The following is a 24,996-nucleotide window of genomic DNA, read 5'->3' on the forward strand; positions in this document are numbered from 1 at the left end:
TGTGACAGAGAAGGTGCACACGTCAGAAGAACATGCGGTTTTCTCCCCAGACGTCAATCATCAGCTATCACGTGCATTCAAATCACAGACATGAAGAGGATCATGGCATCACCTTCCTACAAGATTCTGATGTTATACATTGCGAAAAATAAAACAGTTGAATACCCCAAGAACAAACTTGAGAATCAGTCTCACAAACGATAATTAAAGTGAGAAAACTCGTATTGTTCACATTAAATCCCCAAATAGAGACATTGATATCCTGCAGAAATCTCAGGTCAACCCAACAGAGACTCCACAGGAAGGTAATGCTAATGATCTTTTCTAAGAAACTATTAGGACGAGATATTACCAGGAGACATCTCCAACAGATCTACAAGACTTGCCATCCTCAATTTTCTCCATCAACACAATATCACTGTTAAAGGACTGAGACTAATACAAATTTTAAGGTGCTTCACAATCAGCAAAGCTTACTACTCCAAAACATCAGTCAGAGCAATTAGAACTAGATGTGGATTGGCCCACAGGAGTTTACTGTCACAGGTGGATGAGCAAGCAGCAGGAGAAAACACACAACAGGAATTCTAGAGACTGGGACTATTAAGTGCCTCAGTTGCCGCCATATAGGCTATTCCAACATGAAAACCATGAACACATTTCCTATTGCATCAAATTTATTAACATCCATTATACTTCAACTTTTCCTCAACACTTAGTCTTCTAACTTGGAATGTGAGAGGAATAATGTTCTCGGCACTCTCACTTTGTGAAATTGCTGACCAGAACAATGTAGACATTGCATTTATATCAGAGCATAAACAATTACAGTGCTCCGACAGCTTTATGGACTACTATTCACACTGGTTACTCATCATTTGTCAAATCTGATAGAAACATCTCTGCAAATTCCTATTGTGGTAAAGATAGAGTTGCTATATTGTTTAAGTCATCACTGATCCCATATGTGAAACATATTGATGCCATCCACAGCTCTCGTATAATTGGGATTGAGATTGAAGTTCGAGACCTGCCAACATTTTATTTGTTTGGCGTCTATATGCCTACTTCCTCTTATGGATATCGAATTTTTGAAACAAGAAATTGACATACACTGTACTTCAAGACCTATATGATTTCTATGAAAGTAAAGGAATAGTGCGTTTACTTGGCGATTTGAACATTCCACTTCAGGACCACAACTCCGTCACAGAAAGAAGAAGATCATGTCTGCTACAAAGCTTCCTCGAGAATAATAACTAAGTTATTCTAGGATATTGATTCCTTACCATATGCCTTTGTCCCTTCACAATCGATGTTAGATCTTGTTCTCGTCACTGACAGTATCGTCCAATAACCCTGCTCCCTGTCATTTATAAACTCTTTGAGAAACCTTTGCACAACAGACTAACATCCTGGATCACGCTAAACAGCATCACAACACCTAAACAGCAGCAACAGGGTTATCAAGTGGAATCGGATGCATGACAACAGAGTTCAACCTAACGGAATCAATATGTCATCATCTTGAATTGGGAAGCAAAATTTACACAAACTTTTTAGACAATAAAAGAGCTTTTGATACAGTTTGGCACAATGGCCTGTTTCTGAAGCTGTAGCAACTTGGAATTACAGGGCAATCCTGGAGAATCCTTATCGATACATACACCAACCTCAAAAATGGAGTTTTTGTAAATGGCATTCAATCTAGTCTCTTCCCTGTACACCAAGGTGTAAGACAAGGCGGTGTGTTGTCAACTCTTTTGTATCTCATTTTTAGTTATGAACTTCTTGACGAACTTGAGGCATCAAGATGTGGTGTGAATGTTGTTGATCTTCATCTTGGAAATCAAACATTGGCTGATGACATCACCCTACTTGCAATCACACCAGAGACTCTCTTGGATATTGTGTCGAAGTATTCACAGAACTGGAGGTAAGAACCTAACCCCTCCAAATGCCATATAATTGTTTAGGTCCAAAGCTGGTTACTCCTCAACCTTTAAGTGGCGCCTTACAGCTGATATTGTCTCCACAACTGCCTCTACCAAACACTTTGGACTACAATAGAACAAAAACCTTAAACATGAAGATGATGTAGAAGCTTGTAGAAAAGCCAAATGGTGTTTTCATGCTCTAATGGGGATTGGCTTAAAACTCAAAGGTGTTAATCCCCTCATATCCGCAGAAACTGTCCGTAAGACAGTTGTACCTTGTCTGCTGTATGGCTGCGAACTGTGGACACAGCTCTCTCAGCAGGATATACGGCAGCTCCCGAAAACATGGCACTATATGGCAACATCTCTCTCAGCGGGATATACGGCAGCTCTCCACAACATGGCACTATATGGCAACATCTCTCTCAGCAGGATATACGGCAGCTCTCAACAACATGCCACTATATGGCCACATCTCTCTCAGCAGGATATACGGCAGCTCTCAACAACATGGCACTATATGGCAACATCTCTACAAGGCTTCCAACTAAGGACAAGAACAGATATGTGTCTCAGTATGATCAACTGGATGCCTATTACAGAAGAGATCTCAAAGCGTCAACTTATGTTTTTTCACAAGCTATGTTCACTCTTCCCTGACAAGCTATCAAAGAAGCTCCTCCACAGAAGACTCTACCAATATCTTCATAACCGTAGCAATCAACAGATATGCTTCATACCTCACATAATCAATGCCCTACAGAAGTACCACCTGCTGGACACTCTGAGTCGGTACTTGACTATCAACATTCTACCAAGGAAATACGAGTGGAAGACACTGATTACCCACATTACTAAATGCTACCAATGATTCATTTATTGTTCTGTACCAAATCATTTCTGGATGGGGAATAATCTCTCCGACTCATGTTTTGGAGGCTAATACTGAAATGTGGTATATATCTTAAGTTATTCGATATTCTCCACTGCATACATTGTGAAAAGAACAGGAAATCCAACCCGAGTTTTTTGACGTGACGAGCGAACGCAACTCTTGGAGAGCATTTCCATCGTAACTGATTCCAGTCTACAACTAAAGGCGCTCGATATCATATTTGCAAAATATTTTCTGTATGTCTCAGTATCTTCATGAGATTTCTTTCTGAATCAGGTATGACATCAGACATGGTGCGAATCTCAAATTTATTTCATTTCATCCAGTGTGCTTGAACACTTCTTAAAGTATACACAAAGAAACCAATTAAGCCCCCTCTGTATTTTTGCATCATATTGGAAAACGTTGATTAGGTGATTATAGTGAACGTATCTGGTTTGTTGGTTCCGGGTTATGGTGTGCATTGGTGTACCATTCTAACAGCCCGGCGGCATTCTCATATTCGGACTAAACTGGAAAAAAGGTAACTCTCAAACATCAACAAGGAGATGAAAAGGTAAATAAATGATATTTGACCTGATTACAAACATCGTAAGAGATTGCATCAGTATTGCTTGCTATCTGGCATGATATTGTGTTATCTCCAACGTAAATACACACATGCCGGCCTTGGCATATATACTGGGCCTGTCTGACGCTCAACGTGGTAGTCTGTACTGCTCTAACATGGGTGTTCTTAGGACATTAGTATTGTTAGTCCTGGTATACACATGCAGCGGTCAGTATACCTACCCAGTGGACGACACACCCGGACTAGGCCGGGTATTTGATGGTATTGGTGCCATCAGCGGAGGAGGGGTGAGTATGTGTTACGTGTGACCTTGTGTGGTTAATGACTGTTGGACTGGTGGCTTTGCTTGCATGCAGACCTGATTAGTGGAACAGTATGTTTAATTATTTTTTGTTTGACTGTTTGACTAATGATTTACTCTACAGTGAATGAGCAATGTTTGTATCCTAATGCTACATTTTGACAGTATCGGAATGTTTTGTTAATTTCAGGCTACATCCAAACTCTTGGTCGGCTACCCACAACAACAAAGAGATGAAATCCTGGATTTCTTGTTTACCGTTAGGATTAACAAATTACCTAGTGAAATAACTTTTTTTCGTTATACGTCTTAAATATATTCCCGTATTGTATTTCAATAACGTTGAATGGAAATTAATATCCAAAAATCATTCGCTTGCTAAGTTATCAAAGATATTATCTTAATATTGAAATAAAGCTTTGTTGAACATCTGATATAAAATAACTCAATTTTCAATTAACATGTTTGGGTTTCAGCCGAATTTTGGAGCATCACTTCATATTTTTAAAGTTGAGATTGGTGGTGATGCCCAGAGCTCAGGTAAGACTTTATGACGGAGACATATTTGTAAAACCAAATACATGAAAATGCCCTCAATAACCCCAAACAAGTGTACATATGCATGTGTTTTGTTCCCAGAGGGCACGGAGGCTACACACATGAGGAGCCCTGATGACCAGAACTACAACAGGGGCTATGAATGGTGGATGATGAAAGAAGCCAAGAAGGTAAGCTGGACTTGGTTGCACTCAGGATACCATCCTCGATATTGTGTGATACCTGTCACACCCAGTATATATATTTAACCCTTAGAGGTGACACTAAATAAATCTGATGAGTAGTATCCGCTTTTGCATGACTCTCATGGTAGCCTGATGGCATGGAGCGGCCAAAGATGATTATTAAACATATGTTTGTCTCGTCCTGAGCAAAGATTCACAAAATGGTCTTAGGGCTACGATGACCGTAATCCTATAAACCCATCACACTTGCCGCTCTGTATCCATGGATTCTATTCTATTCTCTAGTTTCTTACATCAGCGTAATATGTCATGAACCTGCTTCCCCCGGCAAGCAAGTTACCTTCCCTGTGAAGAATGTATACCTTAGTTTACAGTGGCTATAATCACATTCCTACCTGTTGTATTGTCAACTTTCAGGTATTTATACACTACACTATACATATATAACTTTTTCCAATCATGTTGTGGCTGAAATTGTGCCGATGTTTAAAACTTCTGCCGATTTGAACTAAATAAATCTCTGTAACCTCTCAGAAACAAACGTTCCAACCTGAACTAATAAAATATATTTACATTCACGATATCGTCCAACTGGTCACTACAAATAATGGGCAATCGACAATCTGTTTTATTCCTATGAGAGAGATAACTGAATAAACGCTCATATCAATACTTACCTGTGTCGTATTACTTCATGGGTAGGCAAGGTAGGGTTTGCACAAAGTACCTGCTTGAGAGCCTGTTCACTATACTGTACACATTACTTCATGGATAGGCAAGGTAGGGTTTGCACAAAGTACACATTACGTTGCTTGGCAAGCCTGTTCAGTATCATGTACACATTACGTCACTTCATGGATAGGCAAGGTTGGGTTTGCACAAAGTACTTGCTTGAGAGCCTGTTCACTATACTGTACACATTACTTCATGGATAGACAAGGTAGGGTTTGCACAAAATACTTGCTTGAGAGCCTGTTCACTATACTGTACACATTACTTCATGGATAGGCAAGGTAGGGTTTGCACAAAGTACTTGCTTGAGGGCCTGTTCAGTATCATGTATACATTACTTCAGATAGGCAAGGTAGGGCTTGCACAAAGTACTTGCTTGAGAGCCTGTTCACTATACTGTACACATTACTTCATGGATAGGCAAGGTAGGGTTTGCACAAAGTACATAAAAGGAGCACTCTTCGTTTCATTCCCTGGCTACAAAATGGACAGACGTTACTTGGATGTAAATCTAAAATTTGCTTTGCTTTAATTGTTGTGTAATATATGAGATTTTCATGAACGTTTACAATCACATACCAAGTCTGATTTCAAGGAACTGTTTTAATAGGGGTAAAGGCATTCTAAAAGTCACCTTCCGTGATTAAAATTAAACAAAAAGTTTGTAAAATCCAATAAAACACAAAAAACACCCGACAGTTAATGAGCAGATGGGGTATCATGTGACATAACGTCATATGTGCCTGTTGCTGATGGCTTTCTCTTTGATTGTATCTCACAACTAAACAGTGTCCATGGATTCTGAAGCAGTAAAACATGTTCCTTATGTCGTTTCTGAAATGGATGTTCAGTATTCAAGTTTATTTCGTAACAAGGCCTTAGGCCCACGTACAATACAAATAAACATGTGTAATTATAAGATAGTGGCATTTGCCAATCAGATTCATATGTATAAAGAACGCAATGACAATGCTTCCTTGATGTAAGAAGAACAATATGTTAGTGTTGAAAACCTGGTACAAGATAATGTGTTCAGAAAGTATTGTTGATCCATGTAATATGGTAATGCTTTAAAATATTTACAGCGCAAATCATGATAAACTTTACATTCAAATAGGAAATGAAATTCATTTTCTACAGAATTATCATTACAAATATTACAAAGTCTTTGGTGCCTCGGAACTACATCAAATCTACCAGTATGTTTATATATTGGAAGTGCACCGATTCGTAACATTGTTATTCGACGCCTCGCATCTTTAGATTTCAGTAAAGTTAAATATGGTTCAATGCAAAATACACTTTTGATACTGGAATAGACATCAAGCGATGAGCATTTGTGCATTTCTGAAAATATGAATTGCTTTTGACAATCGCCAACTCTTACATGAAAATCTTTCAAAAACTATTCCTCGTTGCCAACTCCTTGAGCTTCCCCCACAAAACCAAAACCATAATTGAACAAAGTATTTCGGACAAAATATACCCACGTTTACCTACCAACTTTGTCTAATGCAACATAATATAACACTGCTTTGGATTTCTATCCTTTGGTAAGCGTAAAAGTTTGAACCAATACTTCAAAACACGTAATAAACACGTAATCAACATAAATATAATTTCTTCTATTTCTTTCTTAATATAACTAACGCCCAACACATACTTACAAAATCTAATGTGAAACTGTTCAATAACATGCCATTTCCGAAAACCCCATATTTCCGAAGCGTACAAAATTGTCGGCTTTATCTGGACGTCAAAGATTTTGAACAAAATAATTGGAGAAGTATTTTTAAGTCTCCTACCGAAAACCTAAACTGAGCACAAGGCGTTATCCGCTTTATTTACCAGATTTTGAAACAATTTAGACCATGAACGTCTATTTGAAAACAATAAACCCAAATAATTATAATATGTAGAAACGTTTAACTTATGATCACCAAAGTACCATGATTCATACCGCCTTAATTTACCACCATTTCTAAAATCTAGCACCTCCGTTTTCTCAAAGTTTACAGACAAGCCACATTTTTTACAAAACTGTAGTAATACGTTGATCTTCCTCTGAAGACTAATGGCAGAATCTGCAAACAAACATAAATCATCTGCATACAGTAGCAAATACAATTCCATAAACTCTGGGTCAATAAATACACCCCTGTCACCACAAGTAATTATTTCCGTATACAACTGGTTAACAAACAACTCAAATAGAAGAGGACTTAAAATACAACCTTGCCGAACCCCACTGAAAGAAAGAATCACTGACTGACTGACTGAGTTTGGTTTTACGCCGCTTTTAGCAATATTCCAGCAACATCACGGCGGGGGACACCAGAAATGGGATTCACACATTGTGCCCATGTGGGGATTCGAACCCGGGTTTTCGGCGTGACGAGCCAACGCTTTACCCATTAGGCTACCCCACCGCCCCACGGAAAGAATCAAAATATTCCGAATAATTCAAATTGTTTAGCTTAACACTAGCCTTTGTCTTTGAATACATATCTCTAATGATATTGAACATAGAACCATGGACACTATTAGATAACAGAACAAACCAAAGAAGATCTCTATTAACTGAATCGAACGCCTTACGGAAATCAACAAATAAACAATAAAATCTGCCGCCTGTTTTTGACAAATATTTCTGTATAACACTTTGAAGTGTAGAAATGTTATCGACCGTAGAATAGCCCTTACGGAAGCCATCTTGACACTCAGGGTACAGATCTAACACTTCAACAACCTCTTTCAAACGCCTGTTCATAATGGAAGTAAAAACTTTGCCACAGATATCCATAAGAGAGATATCACGATAAGTATTTACTTCATGAATGCTTCCTTTTTTATGCAATGGAAATATACAATAGTAAGTGACCACTGATCTGGAAATTTACCTGACCTAAAAACGCCATTAAACAAAGTACATAAATATGACTGTAAAACAATTTTGTTAACTCTAAACATCTCAGGTGGAATACCATCTGGACCAGGACTTTTATAACGTCGTAAACTACCAAGAGCAAACTCCACCTGTTCAATACTTATGTCCCTATTCACAATATTATTTATATCATCATCATTACAGATTCCACAGACGGATTCTTGCACATCATGATTTACAATGAAATCCTTTGTAAAGGCTAAAAAATCTTCATCAATATGAATATCTTGAATATTTAATGCATCTTCAAAATATTCAATTGATGCTACAGATTTACATGAAGCGCTACTAAAGTGTCTCACATAAGACCAAAAAGATTTGACCCTTTTACCAAAAGAAAAATCTGATAATATAGAGTTGGTTTTTGCTATTGTATATTCCTCCTTCTTGTGACGACAAAGTTCTCTGAATTTGTTTCGAACTTTATGAAACTCTTGAAGGTAAGAAAAATCCCCAGACAGGCGGAATCTATCCAAAAGTTCATATTTATCTTGTTTTAATTTTCACAGTCCTGATCAAACCATTGCTGTTTATGACTATCCCGTCTTCTCATAGAGTTCGAGTTCATTCCACAAGAAATGCAGTTTTTTGGATAATGTCAGTCAGCATTTCTGCACCTAGAGATTGATTATCCATAGTAGTCTCATGAAAAGCATCAAGCGGCAGTGAGTTTAGTTTACTTTTAAACTTGTCTGCATGGGAAGGTCTACACTTGTATTTCTTAATCACAGTTGTGTCATAATGCTCCGAGTCGTCAGTATTCTGGAAGAAACACTTTAGCTTACAAACAATAGGCAAATGACCAGATTCTACTGATGTACACACCCTGAAATCGCTAATTGGGTTGAATAGATTAGTAGAACATAATGCATAGTCAACTAGACTATGTCCTTTGTTTGCATTACATGTAAATGCTCCATGCGGATCACTCTTTGATCTGCCATTGAGAATGTGTATCCCATAAATGCAACATAGATTAATAAGTTCCTTGCCATAGTTATTTATCTCGGGATCTCTTGATGAGCGTGGAGTGTCGAATGTATCAATCATGTCGTTAACACCATATAGCTCTGGAGTAAGGTCTGCTTTATCAGGAATGATATAATCTGCTAGGTAACTTATCCTGGCATTAAGATCGCCACAAATGATGGTATGTGTGTCATTATAGTGAAATTTCAGATCTAAGATAGCGCTGTCCAGGTATTCAACGCCCTTCTTATCTCTAGTATCAGTCACAATAGAGGATGTGAGACTGTATCAATCCGATCCGATTTTGCAGAATAATCAAGCGAAACGGAGGCACCGCTTGCTGTCAAAATAATTGTAAAAATAGACCATATCATTTAATAAGAATACTATTTGTCAGAAAAATGTGATACAGTTCTAACCAGCAAGCCCGCCCCTATAGATAAATGACCAGTTCCTAAGAAAATATTTTTTGAAATGTGATTGTGAATCAGGATCCCAGTTCTCAAGTCTCCATCCAAGATCCCAGCCTGGTCTAGCAGAGATAATATACGCTACGCAGATAATTTATTCCCCGAAAACTGGTGAATTTTACAATACTAGTCAGGACAAAGTATGTTTCTCTAGCTTTTGGTTATGGAAATAGTTATGGTGCTCGGTCATAGCCTTAGAATGACATCTTGTCAGCCAATGAGAATATAATAACTTTCACGGCACACATTACTGACAAATAGCGAGTCTGCCGACGTGCGTAATTGGACAAAATGGAAAACAATGAAACATGATTTGCCGTTGTATTCGACAATGTTTCGGGTAGACTGCTGCATTTAGGGCTCCAAACCGAACAGAACGTTATAGCGAAACATTTTCAAGCTCTTGTGAAATCTCTTACTGATTTTGATAATATATATCTCATGGGTACCAGTCGGACTGCCCCAGCTACAAAATGACCCAGCAAATTTAGTCATTGATTTAAATTTGGTCAAATTTATTTAAAATGATTAAATATATGCCGTAAATGCATAGTTTTTGTCCACTTTGATATTATGTTCTTCATATGAAAATTATTAGGAAGTAATATTTCTGATAAATGTTCCATTAGCAAACTCATAACTATGTATATACGTATATATGTAGAACATAATATCAAAGTTGACAAAAAACTATGCATTTATGGCCTATATTTAATTATTTTAAATAAATTGGGGCATTTTGACTACCCCCCTGGGACAATTTGACCATATTAGCTGGGGCATTATGTAGCTGGGGCAATTCGACTGGCAATAGGACTTGATTTAATTTATGTTCAAAATACCACTGACAGTTGTAACAGGGAAAGATGGAGTATAAATGAATCTCGTGGGTATTTCTTCCTTCTTCACCCTAGCTTTTGGATTTTCATACCCCATGATTTTTCACACCCTCGGAATGGTCGGAACATTTCTCCTGCCTAAATCGGTCTCCTTACTTGGAAAACGGAAGAAATTGTGGCTCTTTCCATTGTTCGAGGATTCCGTGCATCCCCAGACCCCAGACAACGGAATACACCATCGTACCATTTACAAAAACGACCGAAACAACATGATTTGCACTACTGTAGCGCTTGTTCTTTGGCAATATGGCGGACTCTAGTCAAATATGACGTCACGAGCGGAAAGGTCACGTGATTTCAGCGGAATATGCGTAATGTCCGAAGCTCAGATAACAGAAACTCTTTTCGCGATTAAAACATAATAAAGCATATTTTTTTAAATAACACTTGGGGTACATGTTTCAGATGACTTTATCCTTCACCCAGCAATTATTGCAGTTGTCTAGTATTCTCCTCTAATCATCACTCAGGACCTGCAGCAGTTTGTAATCAGTAAGCTGACTGTGGCAAGTTTGTGTAAACCTAAATTGTTTTCATGACAATTTGGGCAAGAAATTAATAAATAATATACATTTTCAAAGATAAGATGTCAAAGATACGCTGTAGCAGTTGCAATGAATTATTTATTATTTTTCAAATTTTAAATTAAATCACATCCTACAATACAAAAGCACGTGCAACTGTTTTGTGTGCTGATTAAATACCAATGTATTTCATTTTTCTTCATTCAACTCTAAATAAAGACATAATCTACTGAAAATCAAACATGAGATAACGTCAACTGTGATGTGTAATTCCTCAGTTAAAATGCATGTATATATCATTTCAGCGTAACCCTGACATCAAGCTGTACGGACTCCCGTGGGGGTTTCCCGGCTGGCTAGAAGACCCTATCAACAGCGTGTATGGTCAGCCAGAACGTACAGCGCAGTATGTGGCCAATTGGGTCATTGGTGCCAAGAAGCTCCACAACCTGACAATAGATTACGTTGGGGTATCGTGAATGTCATGTTTTCTTGTTTGCCCTGACTGTGTCTCTGTAGCATTCCATCCACGTTCACTCCCGTTTAGCCATTTTATGTATGGCAATTACTGTTTTTGTGTCATTTTACCCGAGCGCATGGAGCATGATTTAAACCCTTTTAATGTGATATTTTCATATAGATGGAATTTACTTCATGCAGCGACGGTCCATAACTGTTGTACTCAATGAAAATTTAATGATTATATCACTTGGCGCCATCGAGACGAATTAAAATACTATGCTTTACATAGCAATGCCTCAACTTCCGGCTTTGTATGAACAGTCCTCACCCCCTTGTGATTTAGTACTACCTGAACAGTTACTGTTTAGCTACTATAGTGTAACTTACAAACCAACTGTAAGGACCATCAACATATGTATAATGGAATCTGGAGGCAATGCTCTTTTTGTTTTGAATGATCCAAAGCTATCAATCTTGTGCATTATGGCGGGTGTATATCTGATCCAACTACTCCCCATCAGGCATCATTCGGCATTTGAACGAAGTGTCATCATTATGAAACTTATTATGTTCCTTGTCTATCTTAATGAGATATGTCTCAGTGAAATTATTACATTACATTATTACATTATTATTACAGTGCTATACAATATACAATAATGACTATATATCGATGTTTCATTAAATGTTGTGTTTTTAAAATTGAGCATTATGGCATTGCAACAGTTGATAAGTACTTCTAATTATATATTTCTCATATACCTAACATATAGATATTTACGTTTTTCAGTGTTGGAATGAAAGATTGTACAACACGACATATATCAAGGTGACTCTATTTACAACTTTGTATTTACCTAAAACGGTTGAACATTGAAAACTTCCCTTTGGCGTAAAGCAATATCTCTATTGTCAAATGCATGTTCATACTGAAAAGAGCCACGACAATGTAGCCCCTTGAATCTCTTACTGAGTTCTCCTTTCAGACTTTAAGGAAAGTCCTGGACAGCAATGGCCTCCAAGACACGCTCATCGTAGCTGCAGATTACTTCCAATGGGACGACTTTGCAACTGCTATTTTGAATGACCCTGAACTTGACAAAGCCATCTATGCTATGGGGTATATGTTGACATTGGTTTCTTCAACTGTTTTATAATCAACAGACAAACATTACATTCTTACCTTGAATAGCCCAAGAGCGAAACCACTTATAATTTGCTGCTTGAATAGAAAAGGTTTTAAGGATAATCATTTGTTGCATTTCGTAGTTCGTGAAGTGTAAAAACTGATTCTTTTCCAACAGTCTACCCTGACCCCTCAAACCACAACCATGAATGTTGAATTAAAGGAGGTATACATTGGTTATGAGTGGTTTAACGTTTATGTTATTTCAGAGTACACTATCCTCACACTAACAGTTCTTCCCTGGCTCAAAAGTTGGGCAAACCTCTGTGGGCATCGGAGGATACATCTGAAAAAGGCCCCGCTGTAAGTACATGTCTTACAGTTATGTTCCACTGTGATATGACAACGAACAATCTGTCACGGAATGTATCATTTTGAAGCCTCTCCATTTTCACGCATCGGGCAGCATTGGTCCCAGTACCCAATGCCTGTCGGGGAGGCCTTTTAATGTACATTGTAACATTACTGGCTGTCATGCTGGCATTGATCGATGCTCATGCTTTCAAACATTGCTTCTATCCAGACATGTCTGCTGACAGTTTGATACATGTGGCATTGAACAACATTCAACCACTACCTATCTGATTCAGATCTTTTATCCATGCGCACTATAAAAGTGAATATCTGATTCTATATATCGAGGTTGATATTTTGTAAATTTGAAACATATATAGAAACAATTGTCTTATGGCGTTGTTATCGTTGTTATCATGAGGAACAATACCTCATGAGGAACAATACCTCATATAACAAAAATGACACTTTATGTACGACTACGCTCTTGGCAGCTGTTTCTTTACAAAGCTGATTACTGGATACACGTTGTAAGACATATCTACTTTCCAAATTGATTGCGTATGTTATGGTTCTTAAGGGCAAACACATATAGTTCCTTGTTGATATTTCTCTGAAGGGAATATAATGGAAACAGGTAGATCGTTGGTCAATTCTTCGTTTCAGAACTGGAATCGAGACTATGTAAACGGGAACATCACAAGGTAAGCCATATAATGCCCAATTTACAACTGTTACACAATCCGTTGGCAATAGTTTCAATTAAAAGGCATCTTTGCGAACACTGAATACAGAATACGGTTTCGTTTCTTCATTGCGAGACTATCAAGTGATATGTATGTTACCCTAAGCTCCCTTTATTTCTTTGGAAACCTAGCACCATCGTGTGGGCGGCTCTGTGTAGCTGGTACTCCTTCCTGCCTCACTTCCCGTCGGCACTTATACTGGCCAATGAACCTTGGAGTGGACATTATGAGACCTTTGATTTCCTATGGCTTGCAGGTCAGTATTGATGTCAACAGCCAATCAATGTTAGTTGGGTTCTTATATATATTATCGTCGAGTTCATGATAACACTTAACAGGGGTCAGTTATACCGATGAAACTGGGAGACTGGGTCTCAGTGCACGAACTGAACTGTTCATGAATTGTTTCCTATTGGATATTCCAAGCACCGAATTGATTGCGATGTAAACCATTTTTAACAGTTTATGACGTCAGAATCACAAATGTTGCAGCTCATACTGGCCAGTTTACCAAGCCCGGGTGGACCTACCTGAAGCACGGGTACGGGGTGGGGAAGCTGGTTAAAGGAGGCAGCTATGTCTCTCTGATCAGTCCGGACAAAAGGACCTTACAATCATCATTGAGAAAATGGTGAGGCCGTATAATCAAAGTAAATCAGAATCACATATTTTCTTGTACAGAAAGTTTATGAAAACCTCTTTCTCAAATCTGACATCCTTTGTATTTTGATATTTTAGGTTTTGATTCTTCCAAGCGACCTTGGATAGGTCTTGTGTTTGTAGTTCAATTATAAGGTTTACAAGGTATTTCATTATTGCAGCATCAAGATGACGGCCCTGCGGATATAGAGATGGAGAACATCACATTTCAAATCAAAGGGACTTTTGTAAGTCTTAGTGGAACCTGTGAAAACCCTTTTTAAAAAGAACTGGCGCATGTTTTCATATGAGGGTATACAGTTTATACCCCCTGTGAGTGCTTACAAGATCCAAAACTATCTCACATGCATGTAAACACTAAACCATTATCTAGATCGTCTTGGTTTTATCTACCTTCTCTTCAGCCGTTACTTCCTGAATTATCTGCTTGTCATGTCTAGACAGGCGACACATGTCAATAAACGCGTTAATTCAGGTCTGATGCAGTGTGATGCAGTATGACTTCATTCTTTGAAAGCATTAGCAACAAATGACCAAAAAAAATACTTCTTCTGTTTTATTGATTTTTTTTTTATCATGGTGTGTATGGGGGGTGGGGGTGGGGGGTTTGTAATTGTTTTGGTTGTTTTGGGCGGGGTTGTTTTTTTGGGATTTTTGTTTTGTTTTTTTTTTGTAATTTGTTGTGTTAGCACACACCTCTACTGGTTACATCCAAATCTCAAAGAAACGCTCACTTTGTGATTGTTACCAGCACTTAGTATACAGTGTTTGTGTATCGATGATCAAGATGACCATTATGTCTGTTCACAGGCAAGTATCACCCAGCTCAACAGTTGGAAAACGTACATCTCCTCTACTCCAGGCGATTATCAGAATTTCTTAAAACAATTTCCTGTTAAGGTAATTAATACATATTTCACTTTGGTTAGTGAAGAACTATGTGAAGTAACGAGTTAATTTTCTGCCGCTCCAGTTTCATTTTCACATTTAACTTTTTCAGTTTTGCGGCAATGTTAGCTTTTCTTCTCAAGGATCCATGTTAAATAACTGAAATAGTAGCTGGAAGAACCCATATCTTCATGTTCATTATTAAAGGATGTATCCTATCCATTCTGAAAATGACAATTTTGATTATGTTTGACGGAAGGTATTTATCTATTCAATATCATACAACTGAAATTTAACCATATAAACAGGTTGCAAATGGAATCTTCAATCTGACGATCTACCCGGAAACTACCTTCACCTTGACGACGTTGACGACCGGACATAAAGGGGAACCCCCGAAACCCCCAGCTTCCGTCCCTTTTCCACTGTCATATGCGGAGGACTTTGAACGTAAACATACTGTTAATATTGAGTAACACTGCATTCGTGGATCGGTACCGGTTTCATGACATATGGAACATTTAACGTTAAAGGCATGTTAAATATTTGTCATTTGGATAAGGAACTGAAAGAAGCTTGTAAGTATCACTTTGCGTTGGGAACTTCAGTACCTACCGATACGTCAATAAACAAGGTTTGATGAATTTGCTGTAAATCCACCTTAAGGTATAGTTTAATGTTATTATACTTGGAATAAGGTTTTATGGGTATGTCAGAAACAGAGTTACCATACAGTAGTCGCAGAAGTAATACTGTTGATACAGTGAGTGATTTGACCAAGTGTTTGTATGTCCAGGTGTGAATTTGGTCAAAAGGTAATTGGCGCAGTCGAACCAAAGGGTGGTTTTCTTTGTAAATATTGTTTTTACATGTCTGTCTTAAATGTCATATTACCTGAATACAGATGGAACATATAACCTGAACATTTAACCTGACCATTTAACCTGAACATTACCTGAACACAGACCACTAGACGTTCTCAAGAGTGCAGTTTCAATTTATATCCGTAATTGTATCAATAAAGACAAGACGTATGTGTGGATAGGTCTTCATTTAATTTTCGAATACTGAAACAGCATGGTGAATAAGGAAAACTTTATAAACTGAAATATATTTTTAATATTTCAGAGTATGAGGTGGGTGAAGAGCCCTACGTCCTGGCCCCACAGACTGGGTCATTTGAGGTCATGGACGTCGGAGGCACTCGTGGAAAGGTCATGCGACAGATGACCTTGCAGCGACCTGTGACCTGGTGTCAAGCAGATTATGTTGAGATGGGCGTGGCCGTTATTCAGACTGGCTCGTAATTATTTTTCATTGGCATCCTACAAAGTATAGTTTGTCCAAAGTGTTACATCAGTTTAAATGAGTGAGTGAGTTTAGTTTTACGCCGCACTCAGCAATATTCCAGCTATGTGGCTGCGGCAGTTTAAATGAAGACATCAATGCTTTAGTTCCCTCCTTTGAATGTTTCATTCTGCAAACAGTTTAAAGGTACGCCTTTAGAATGCCTGATTAAATGGCCAATAAATTATTTGTATTACCATATCTATTTCATATATTTCCTCTGATGAGTGTATTTAGTCCATATCTCTATCATTGCCTGTCTCTAAATGAAGACATCATTGATTAAGTTCTCTCCTTTGAATGTTGATTTCGGTAAATCATTCTTCATCGTCCAGTGTTCCTGTTTTAGGGGCGATGTCGTCCTTGACTGTGACATTAAAGTGCAATCCGGTGCGAATGCTTCTAAGGGAGCCTTCATCGCCGCTCGTCTGGACCAAGGAGGATGCTGGTTGACAGAGACAAAGGGTGTCTTCTTCTTCATTTTCCCCAGAGCAACATATTCATGGTCACTACTGGATTTGGTATGTTAACACCGAGATATTGTTTTCATTGTCCAGACATGACAGTTGGCTACGGATTAGTCCTATGTACAGTTTCATCGGTAATATCTACTGAGTGTCGTGTGTCGTGGTACTTGGGGCTCCGTGGTTGAAATATTGCTGGACAGAGATGTGTCCCATTAGTACGAAACCATGTTAACTTTTCAACATCCATCGCTTTTGACTCTCTTCCCACATCAAGTTGACACCCCGAAATATAACAGTACATTTTCCAGGTTGCTTAGTTTTGTAGGTCTTCATCAGTGGTAGTATAATATTGATATTACTCCATTCTTTAACACAAGTTATGGTCGGTTTGTTCAGAAATTGCAAACAGGTAGCCGTATCTTAGGCTGCTCCCTGAAACGATTTTGATACTGACTTTTCCCTTTCGGACTGCCAGATTGTGTTTTCCTGATAGATTCACGATTCGAGATATACCGCACTCACAACATTGCCATAATGTGCAAATACATCGTGATGGTGTTTCAAGATTCGGTTCCTATACGTGTACATATGTTAGTGATGTGTGGTCTTGTGCATAGAGCCTAGGTCACAAGTCAGGTGGAATTAAGTAACGTTGGTCCATGGAGAGTCCTGTGATGAGTGACTGTGTTTAGCAGCTTGACCCGTGAGAGTTTCTAGGACTTCTGTCCTGCCCAACAACGAAGCATACGTGACACATGCGGTTTCACCTTAGGCAAGTCAGTTTGTTCAAATTTGCCTTGTTCGCCCAGCAGAAAATGGATACACGGTGGGATAAGTCATATGACTATTATACTATTCTAACGCCTCACATGCAGTTTGGGTTATCCTGAGTAATAATGTCCATTGTGCTGTAGGCGTGTAGAGCATGCCCATGCGGCGTGGAGTTCAGCGCTATAGAAATGGCCTTATTATTATTATCATTATTTTCCATTAATGTGCGGTTCTATTGATATACAGACCGGTATTTATTATGATATTTTGCTTCAAATACGTGTACTTCAGTTGTTGGTCATAAGATGAGTTTCAAACTCGGCAAGAACATACATCGCTGCTACGAGTATTCAAAATCTCTGAAGAGAAAATACTCAGATGTACCTCAAAAGCTGTAGCATGTCGAAAACAATGTCAGAAGCCCGTGGAATATTGACGTTTTGAAAACGTGAAAAGTCATACTTAGGTCTCTTGGCATTCAGTCGTGTGGACAGATTTTCCCTTTCTAAAACTTTAAACATGTATCAGTGTATGAAACTGACCGCTCTCAGTTGGTTGAATTGTTGTTTAACGTAGCACTCAGCATTATTCCAGCAATATGGCGGTAATGATGTAAATGAAGTCAACCCACTCATCCACTATTAATGCTCTATTATAATATTAATTACACTCTTCACACATATAAAATAGGGCCTGTAAGTCTCACGAGGCGTTACTTCCGGTACTAAGCTGGTTCCCGGCTCCGTTTGCCCAAGCCAACTTGCGATATGCGTGACGGGGCCCAGGTTACTTCCGGTACCAGATTTCCGATGACAAGCGTATATTCAAGAACCAGTTCTGGTTCCAAATTTCGCGACAGCCAAATATGACTTTACTAGACCGGACCAAGTGTACAACAATGCTTGGTTGTCACAGCTGTTGACAGTAGTAATAGTTGGTTAATTTGGGGATGGTTAGATCAGAAATGCGTTAATCCTGCTAGGATTATCGGTTCTTTACTGTCAACTGACAACCATAAGACCTTTCGAAAAGGTATGAAACGTTGTTTGTCACCAGAAGTAATAGGGTCTCGCGAAGTGCCGTGACCTACTTACGGGGCCCAATACATATTAAACGAGACTTGTAAATGTCGTATATTGAATTAAGTTAATCATACATTTTGCTATCACGTGTTTTAGACCTGAAAACTGTCCTAGCAGCCGGAAAGATGCTTGTGGACCTGGACTGGAACACACTGTCACTTACTGTTAGGGTACTGGTATTTTTTTTCCAGTTAAATACCTGTGCTCTTGGTAAAGTTAGTAAAATCAAAATTGTTATAACACGGGAAAATACAATTCATACATTTTAGATTATCCAATGGTTTTAATTGTTTCGAATGCGTTAACTTTAAAAGAAACATTAGTTTTCTGACCATGTCAAACCAATACTAATAAAAATAATAGTGAGTGAGTGAGTTTTGTTTTACGCCACACTCAGCAATATTCCACCTATATGGTGGCGGTCTGTAAATAATCGAATCTGGACCAGACAATCCAGTGATCAACAGCACGAGCATCGATTTGCGCAATTGGGAACCGAGGACATGTGTCAACCAAGCCACCCGATCCCGAATAGTAATAACAATAATAACATGATAGAATTGTATTGTGTACTTTTGCACATATTTATTTATCGGATGACCCTCTGGTGATGCATGTCAAGACTCATGATGAAAGCAAGGAATTCAACGGCTATTTTAAGCGTGCCAAGGTTGTTGGACAGAATCTGAAATTTGATGTTGATTTTGTTGATGGCGATATACTGTATACGGTACAGCGATGGGAGTAAACCAGGTGAAGTCCTTCACCAAGTCTGCCCAGAGTCGGTCATTTGTGGAGAAGCTCTCTGAGAAACCACTGCATCGTGTGTACATGCAGTGTGTGGAACAGAATAGCAATCCCACCGACTCCTTCGCCTGGATGAAGTCGGCTGGTCTTAAATGTGAAACTGAGGGCTTCCTTTTTGCTGCTCATGATCAGGACCAGTCACTTCCCACTCGTAATCGCCTAAATGTGATTCTTAAAGAAAATATCAATATGAAATGTCGACTTTGCAATGAATTTACAGAGACTGTCCAACACCTTGTCAGTGGATGCCCTCCTTTGGCACAAACAGCATATCTTAAACGACATGATCGATGGCATGGCTCGTTGCTTTTACTACCGTCTCCGCCATGCCTGTGGCTTTTGCTCCGAGGTCCACCCATGGTACGACCCTGAACATGTCCAGGGCGTCATGGAAAATGATGCTTTCAAACTTCTCTGGAATAGGCCCATATACAGCCTCAGGAGAATTCCAGCCAACAAACCTGATCTTGTCCTTTTTAAAAAGCCAATAAATTTATTTATATCATTGAATTTTCTGTCCCTTTTGACACCAATGTGATTTGGCAAGATTCAGGAAAAGCATGATAAATATGCGGACCTCGCCTTTGAAATGTCTCGCTTGCATCCCAAGTACACTGTCGCCAGGCTCCCCATTGTTCTCGGTGCCCTTGGTTTGGTACCTCCTGATCTCTTGGCGCAGATCAGGAGAGTGCCCGGGTTCTCCACCGGGAGTACAGCCCTTCTGACACTCTGGGTAATGCAGAAGGCTGCAGTGTTGGGGAGCCTTCATATTCTCTGGAAAGTTCTTGGTGGGTTCGACTAGGCAGCGTTTCCTGGGAGAAGTCCCATTCGCTGTCTGGGCTGCGTGTAGAGGGGGCAAGGGCCCTGAGCTGATGATGAGCCTTACCAGCCTGACCCACCCGAACCCTCTCTGCTGCATACTATCTTTAATCTGTAAAACATAATGATAATATATTATTATCTATTGCAATAAAGAAGTTGACCATCCATAAAAAGTGTTCCTCTTCATAAAACCAGCTTCTAAATGCCAATTAAAGATATATAGGTTAGTTAGTTTTTTGGGTTCAAATTTTAAATTCACTCATCCTGTTCTTATTCCAGGATACTCAGGCGACAGGTTTCATCAATGGCAACATGGTGTTCAAAATTACTGTTCCATCTGATATCAAATATGGCATGGTGGCAGTAGGATCGGGATCGTATGGTTATGCAGACTTTGACAACTTGAAGCTAGAACTACCTAATCTGTAGTTCACATGAATACATAAATGTATACCATCTGAATAACAAGACACCACATAGTGACACACTTTCAGACAGTTTCCTGTTACATTGAATGAACATTATGCCCATGGACAAATCGTATTTTGTTAACAATATAATGCTGTCATGTCGCCCTTAGAAATGAATAAACATGATTTCCATTCCTTCATTATGAGACAGAATGGATTTCTGGTGCAATGATAACATCTTTCTTTGTGATCTGTCTAATGCCTATGTAGAAACACTTTAGGTAATTGTATTTTGTACAACTATAACGGGTTGTAGTTATTGTGGTTTAGGTTATATGTCGTATGTTTTCAAAATATGTCATTGTCGTTGCTCCCAAAATGATAAATCGATTAAAAATAACCATAATGCTAGATGAAGTGAACAAATCTGACGGCGGAGAAACAGCACCTGAGATAGGCTCCAGATAATATCAGTGGCGTGTCGTGACACATAGTTAATGTGAAACACGTGATGAAACATGGTGTTTAACGAGACATGTCCCGTTGTCCGAAATCTGCCTCTGCTTCTGCTCCTGGTGACAGAATGGGAAACATGCAGAGTATGGGAAACACCATCCCACATGTGCCCATCTGCACCTTGTCTCTGTAAGGGTAGCATGTGCAAAAGTTGCATTGTTGCTTTATTACAGAATAGAAAATGTCATTCAAAGTGCGACATTGCGACAAATGGCCAAATCGGCGCATTGTGTCGCTTGGGTTAGTTTTGACACTTTCTACTTGTTATTAAAAGTGCTACTGCCCGACAATGTCCCTCTTAGGATTCCATATATAAATGTGTCTGCTCACAACCGAATCTGAATGACAATGGTAAATCTGGCGATGTGATCATTCTTAATTTTAAGCTATAAGTTGACAAGAAACCAATCCAACTTAAACTGTCCAACAACCAAAAAAGAAATGCAACATAATTTAAATGATAGTTTTTGTATAATTACTGTCTTTAAAATCGCTTCAAAGGAATTTCAGTGGCAGTGCATAATAAAGTGAGAGTACGAATCTAATGACAGTGCAATTACAATGGCCAGATGATATAAAATCATTGATTATAATAGTAAAGAGAGCAATGGTTGTGTTCACCTGTCTGTAACAGTGCATCAGTTATCAAGATTCCAAATTAGGCCTTGGTTGAGTAATGGAGATGAACAGAGATTTACACACAACTGTTGGTTGTAATGTGACATTACAGAGGCAAGACGTAGTTCTCTTTAGATACTTCAGAAAAAAGCTTCCATAACTTCCACAAGGGCCTTGTCTCCCAGCCTAAATAATACCCATCATCCTACTGCCCTGTACTAAATCTTAACAGAAACAATGACATACACTTAAATCAGTGCTACACGATGGCATCAGATAACACTGCCACATAACAGTTTCTGTGTTTGGGAGCCTGGATTCTTGCCACATGAATACTTACTTTTATTACCAGACATCGTGTACGTTCCGTGTAGTTTTGGGGTGGTGGGGTAGCCTAGTTGTTAAAGCGTTCGCTCGTCACGCCAAAGACTCAGGTTCAATTACCCACATGAGTACAATGTGTGAAGTCCATTTCTGGTGTCACCCGCCGTGATATTGTTGGAATTTTGCTAAAAGTGGCGAAAAACCAAACTCACTCACTCCTGTAGTTTCACCTCTAAACAAGCTTAAGGTATACCATTTTTCTTGGCGTAGTATTAGCGGCAGGGGAAAACACTGACTTTTTTCTTGTTTACCTAACTGAAGCGCTCGTTAAATCTTTAAAATACCAATAGACATGATTTACACCTACATAACTATTTCTGAGGATGAAAGCACTTTAATGTGTACTTAACGCTCACCTTGAATTAAACGCCTGTCATGTACCTTCACGTGTCATGTTAGCCTTGACATCAAATGAGCCTTTATGGAACAATCTTTAACAACATAGGTACACGTATACTCTTTAAAGTAGGGGAACTTCATTTTTAACTTACGATTGAAAACATTGGGAGATATATCGGAGTCAATTAATGTTGATATTACGATAATGAATGTTTTGAGAGTGCATCAGATACAGGGGTGTTGTAAAATCTTTTTAAATGACCAGATCACACATGAGTGTTTACGGCCTGGCACTGTCCGAATCTACCTGTCAGTGACGCTTTCAGAGGTCTTGTCAGGTCCGGGTTAGAATATTGATCTTCAGTAACCACAATGGCTATCGTAAGAGGCGACTAACGGAATCGGGTGGTCAGGCTTGCTGATTTGGTTGCCACATGTCATCGGTTCCCAATTGCGCAGATCGATGCTCATGCTGTTGATCACTGGATTGTCTTGTCCAGATTCGATTATTTACAGACCGCCGCCATATAGCTGGAATATTGCTGAGTGCGGAGTAAAACTAAACTCACTCACTCCTCGGATTGAATCCTTTACATAAGAACCTCTCAAATGGGGATCTTGTGGTTTGTAAAAGGGCCCGTATAAAATTCAGTTGTTGGGGTTTTTAATTGTCGTTAGTCCATGTGAAAGGATGTAGTTACAGGTTATTCCTTTGTAAAATGGGGTCAGGCCATTCTTGGTGTTATCGCCCGGTGAGGGTGTTGCTATCAGTCACGGGTTTATCTGGTCTTAAAATATTTACAGGCTACCAGCGACGTAGTATGATAAGAACATTTACACATCACTCGTTCTCAAAATTACTATCAAAAAGTGAAATCGGAATCATCATTCTTTCAAATGCGGATCTGTGTCTAGAAGTACAAACATTGCATAAAATGTTAAAGATAACATGTAGGATCTTGCACCAATGTCACGGGATAAAGTGATTTAACCTTGGTTAGGCCACATAAGAAACACATTTTGTTTCTCATCACATTTGTTTTTACAAACATAGGCAGATTTACGTTATATTTTATTTTTTGTTAGCAGTAGTAGTGGTTTATGTAAAAAAAAATTGATTCCTTTGAAAATTTACACGTTTTCTCCGAAAGAAAATCAAAATCTAGAAGTGTGAAAAATTCATGAACGTTGAGAGTCAAAGTTGCATTTTCTCTAGTGTAAAACATTAAAAATATTCTAAGAATCGGGTCGAATTTTTCGGTCGGGGGGTAATGAGAAAGAAGTATATTTTTATATATGGCCTTATACAAGATAACGCGGTGACCTCTCCCACTGGCCAAGTCAACGGGTCGTCGTTCTCAGTTGACGTCACAAGTATTGTCCTAATTCGTACTTGACCGTGTAAACACCTGTCTAGCCAATTAGTTCTAAAATTGCTTCAAATTACTTCAACTATGTATTGATACTTATTACATGTGCTTGCCATAATCATCCTCCAAGTATCTGAAAACATTTGATCAGCTATTTTCCTTGATCTACTCGGATATATCCTGTTCTTCATGAGCTCTCTACATATATTTTAGTTAATTAAGTGTTCTCGGGAGTTGAGTTGTTCAGTTGGTGGTAATATGGACGTTGTGGCAAGGACCATGCTGTTGTATTTTGGAGTGCAGGTTGTCTGTGTTCTGACAGACTGACATACGTGTTCGGGGACGATGGTGGATTAGGAAGACGGTTTGACGGGATCGGAGCAATCAGTGGTAGAGGAGTAAGTAGGTTTATAACGGTTTGTTTTTCTTACAGAATGTTCATTCATTCATTCGTCCATTCGTCCATCATTTCATTCATACATTCATTCATTCATGAGGTTGTCTAATAGATATCAACACTTTCACTTCCAGGCAACATCCAAACTGTTGGTCAACTACCCTCAAAAGCAGCGGGATGAAATACTCGACCATATGTTCAAGGTAACGTAAGTTCAATTTCAGCATTCCAGAAGCCCTATTCAAGATAAGGTGTGCCAGGACTGTGTATCATGTTTCGAAGATAAATCAATTCCACAATCAATAACCTCAGGTCCAGATGAGAATAACTGATGTAGATTTTTCTATCCTATATATGTAAAACATTGCTACTCCACATGATTTTACTACACCTGTAACGTGTTATGAAACTATAAATATACGACCATCAAGTGATCTTTTTA

At 38.8% G+C, this 24,996-nt stretch overlaps 2 protein-coding genes across 2 annotated transcripts in view; both read left to right on the forward strand.

The window, feature by feature from the left end:
* The first annotated feature begins 3,512 nt into the window (after positions 1-3,512).
* Positions 3,513-24,996, forward strand: part of LOC124258275 — a 30,359-nt gene continuing 8,875 nt past the window's right edge. The window contains exons 1-17 of the mRNA XM_046692342.1: positions 3,513-3,690; positions 3,895-3,963; positions 4,181-4,244; positions 4,344-4,432; positions 11,294-11,458; positions 12,241-12,279; positions 12,437-12,570; positions 12,846-12,939; positions 13,597-13,634; positions 13,808-13,932; positions 14,169-14,307; positions 15,147-15,178; positions 16,353-16,527; positions 16,921-17,092; positions 20,800-20,945; positions 24,480-24,555; positions 24,689-24,757. Of these exons, the coding sequence (XP_046548298.1) occupies positions 3,559-3,690; positions 3,895-3,963; positions 4,181-4,244; positions 4,344-4,432; positions 11,294-11,458; positions 12,241-12,279; positions 12,437-12,570; positions 12,846-12,939; positions 13,597-13,634; positions 13,808-13,932; positions 14,169-14,307; positions 15,147-15,178; positions 16,353-16,527; positions 16,921-17,092; positions 20,800-20,945; positions 24,480-24,555; positions 24,689-24,757 (1,758 nt within the window). The 5' untranslated portion in view covers positions 3,513-3,558. The remainder of the gene's footprint in view (positions 3,691-3,894; positions 3,964-4,180; positions 4,245-4,343; positions 4,433-11,293; positions 11,459-12,240; positions 12,280-12,436; positions 12,571-12,845; positions 12,940-13,596; positions 13,635-13,807; positions 13,933-14,168; positions 14,308-15,146; positions 15,179-16,352; positions 16,528-16,920; positions 17,093-20,799; positions 20,946-24,479; positions 24,556-24,688; positions 24,758-24,996) is intronic.
* Positions 14,222-21,165, forward strand: LOC124258362 (galactocerebrosidase-like). The gene is made up of 8 exons (XM_046692453.1): positions 14,222-14,307; positions 14,498-14,563; positions 15,147-15,236; positions 15,533-15,674; positions 16,353-16,527; positions 16,921-17,092; positions 18,988-19,061; positions 20,800-21,165. Exons 1-7 carry the CDS (start codon positions 14,305-14,307, stop codon positions 18,991-18,993), a joined length of 654 nt encoding a protein of 217 aa, XP_046548409.1. The 5' UTR covers positions 14,222-14,304; the 3' UTR covers positions 18,994-19,061; positions 20,800-21,165.

The sequence above is a fragment of the Haliotis rubra genome, unplaced genomic scaffold (genome assembly GCF_003918875.1).
Source record: "Haliotis rubra isolate DU_JTF1 unplaced genomic scaffold, ASM391887v1 Scf69, whole genome shotgun sequence".
Lineage (NCBI taxonomy): Eukaryota > Metazoa > Mollusca > Gastropoda > Lepetellida > Haliotidae > Haliotis > Haliotis rubra.

What these genes read in the sequence shown, in the direction of transcription:
- LOC124258362 (XM_046692453.1), top strand. An exon ending in TTCAAATCAAAGGGACTTTT is followed by an intron (nt 14,564 to 15,146) that starts GTAAGTCTTAGT and finishes GTCTGTTCACAG; the next exon opens with GCAAGTATCACCCAGCTCAA. An exon ending in GCCGTTATTCAGACTGGCTC is followed by an intron (nt 16,528 to 16,920) that starts GTAATTATTTTT and finishes TTCCTGTTTTAG; the next exon opens with GGGCGATGTCGTCCTTGACT.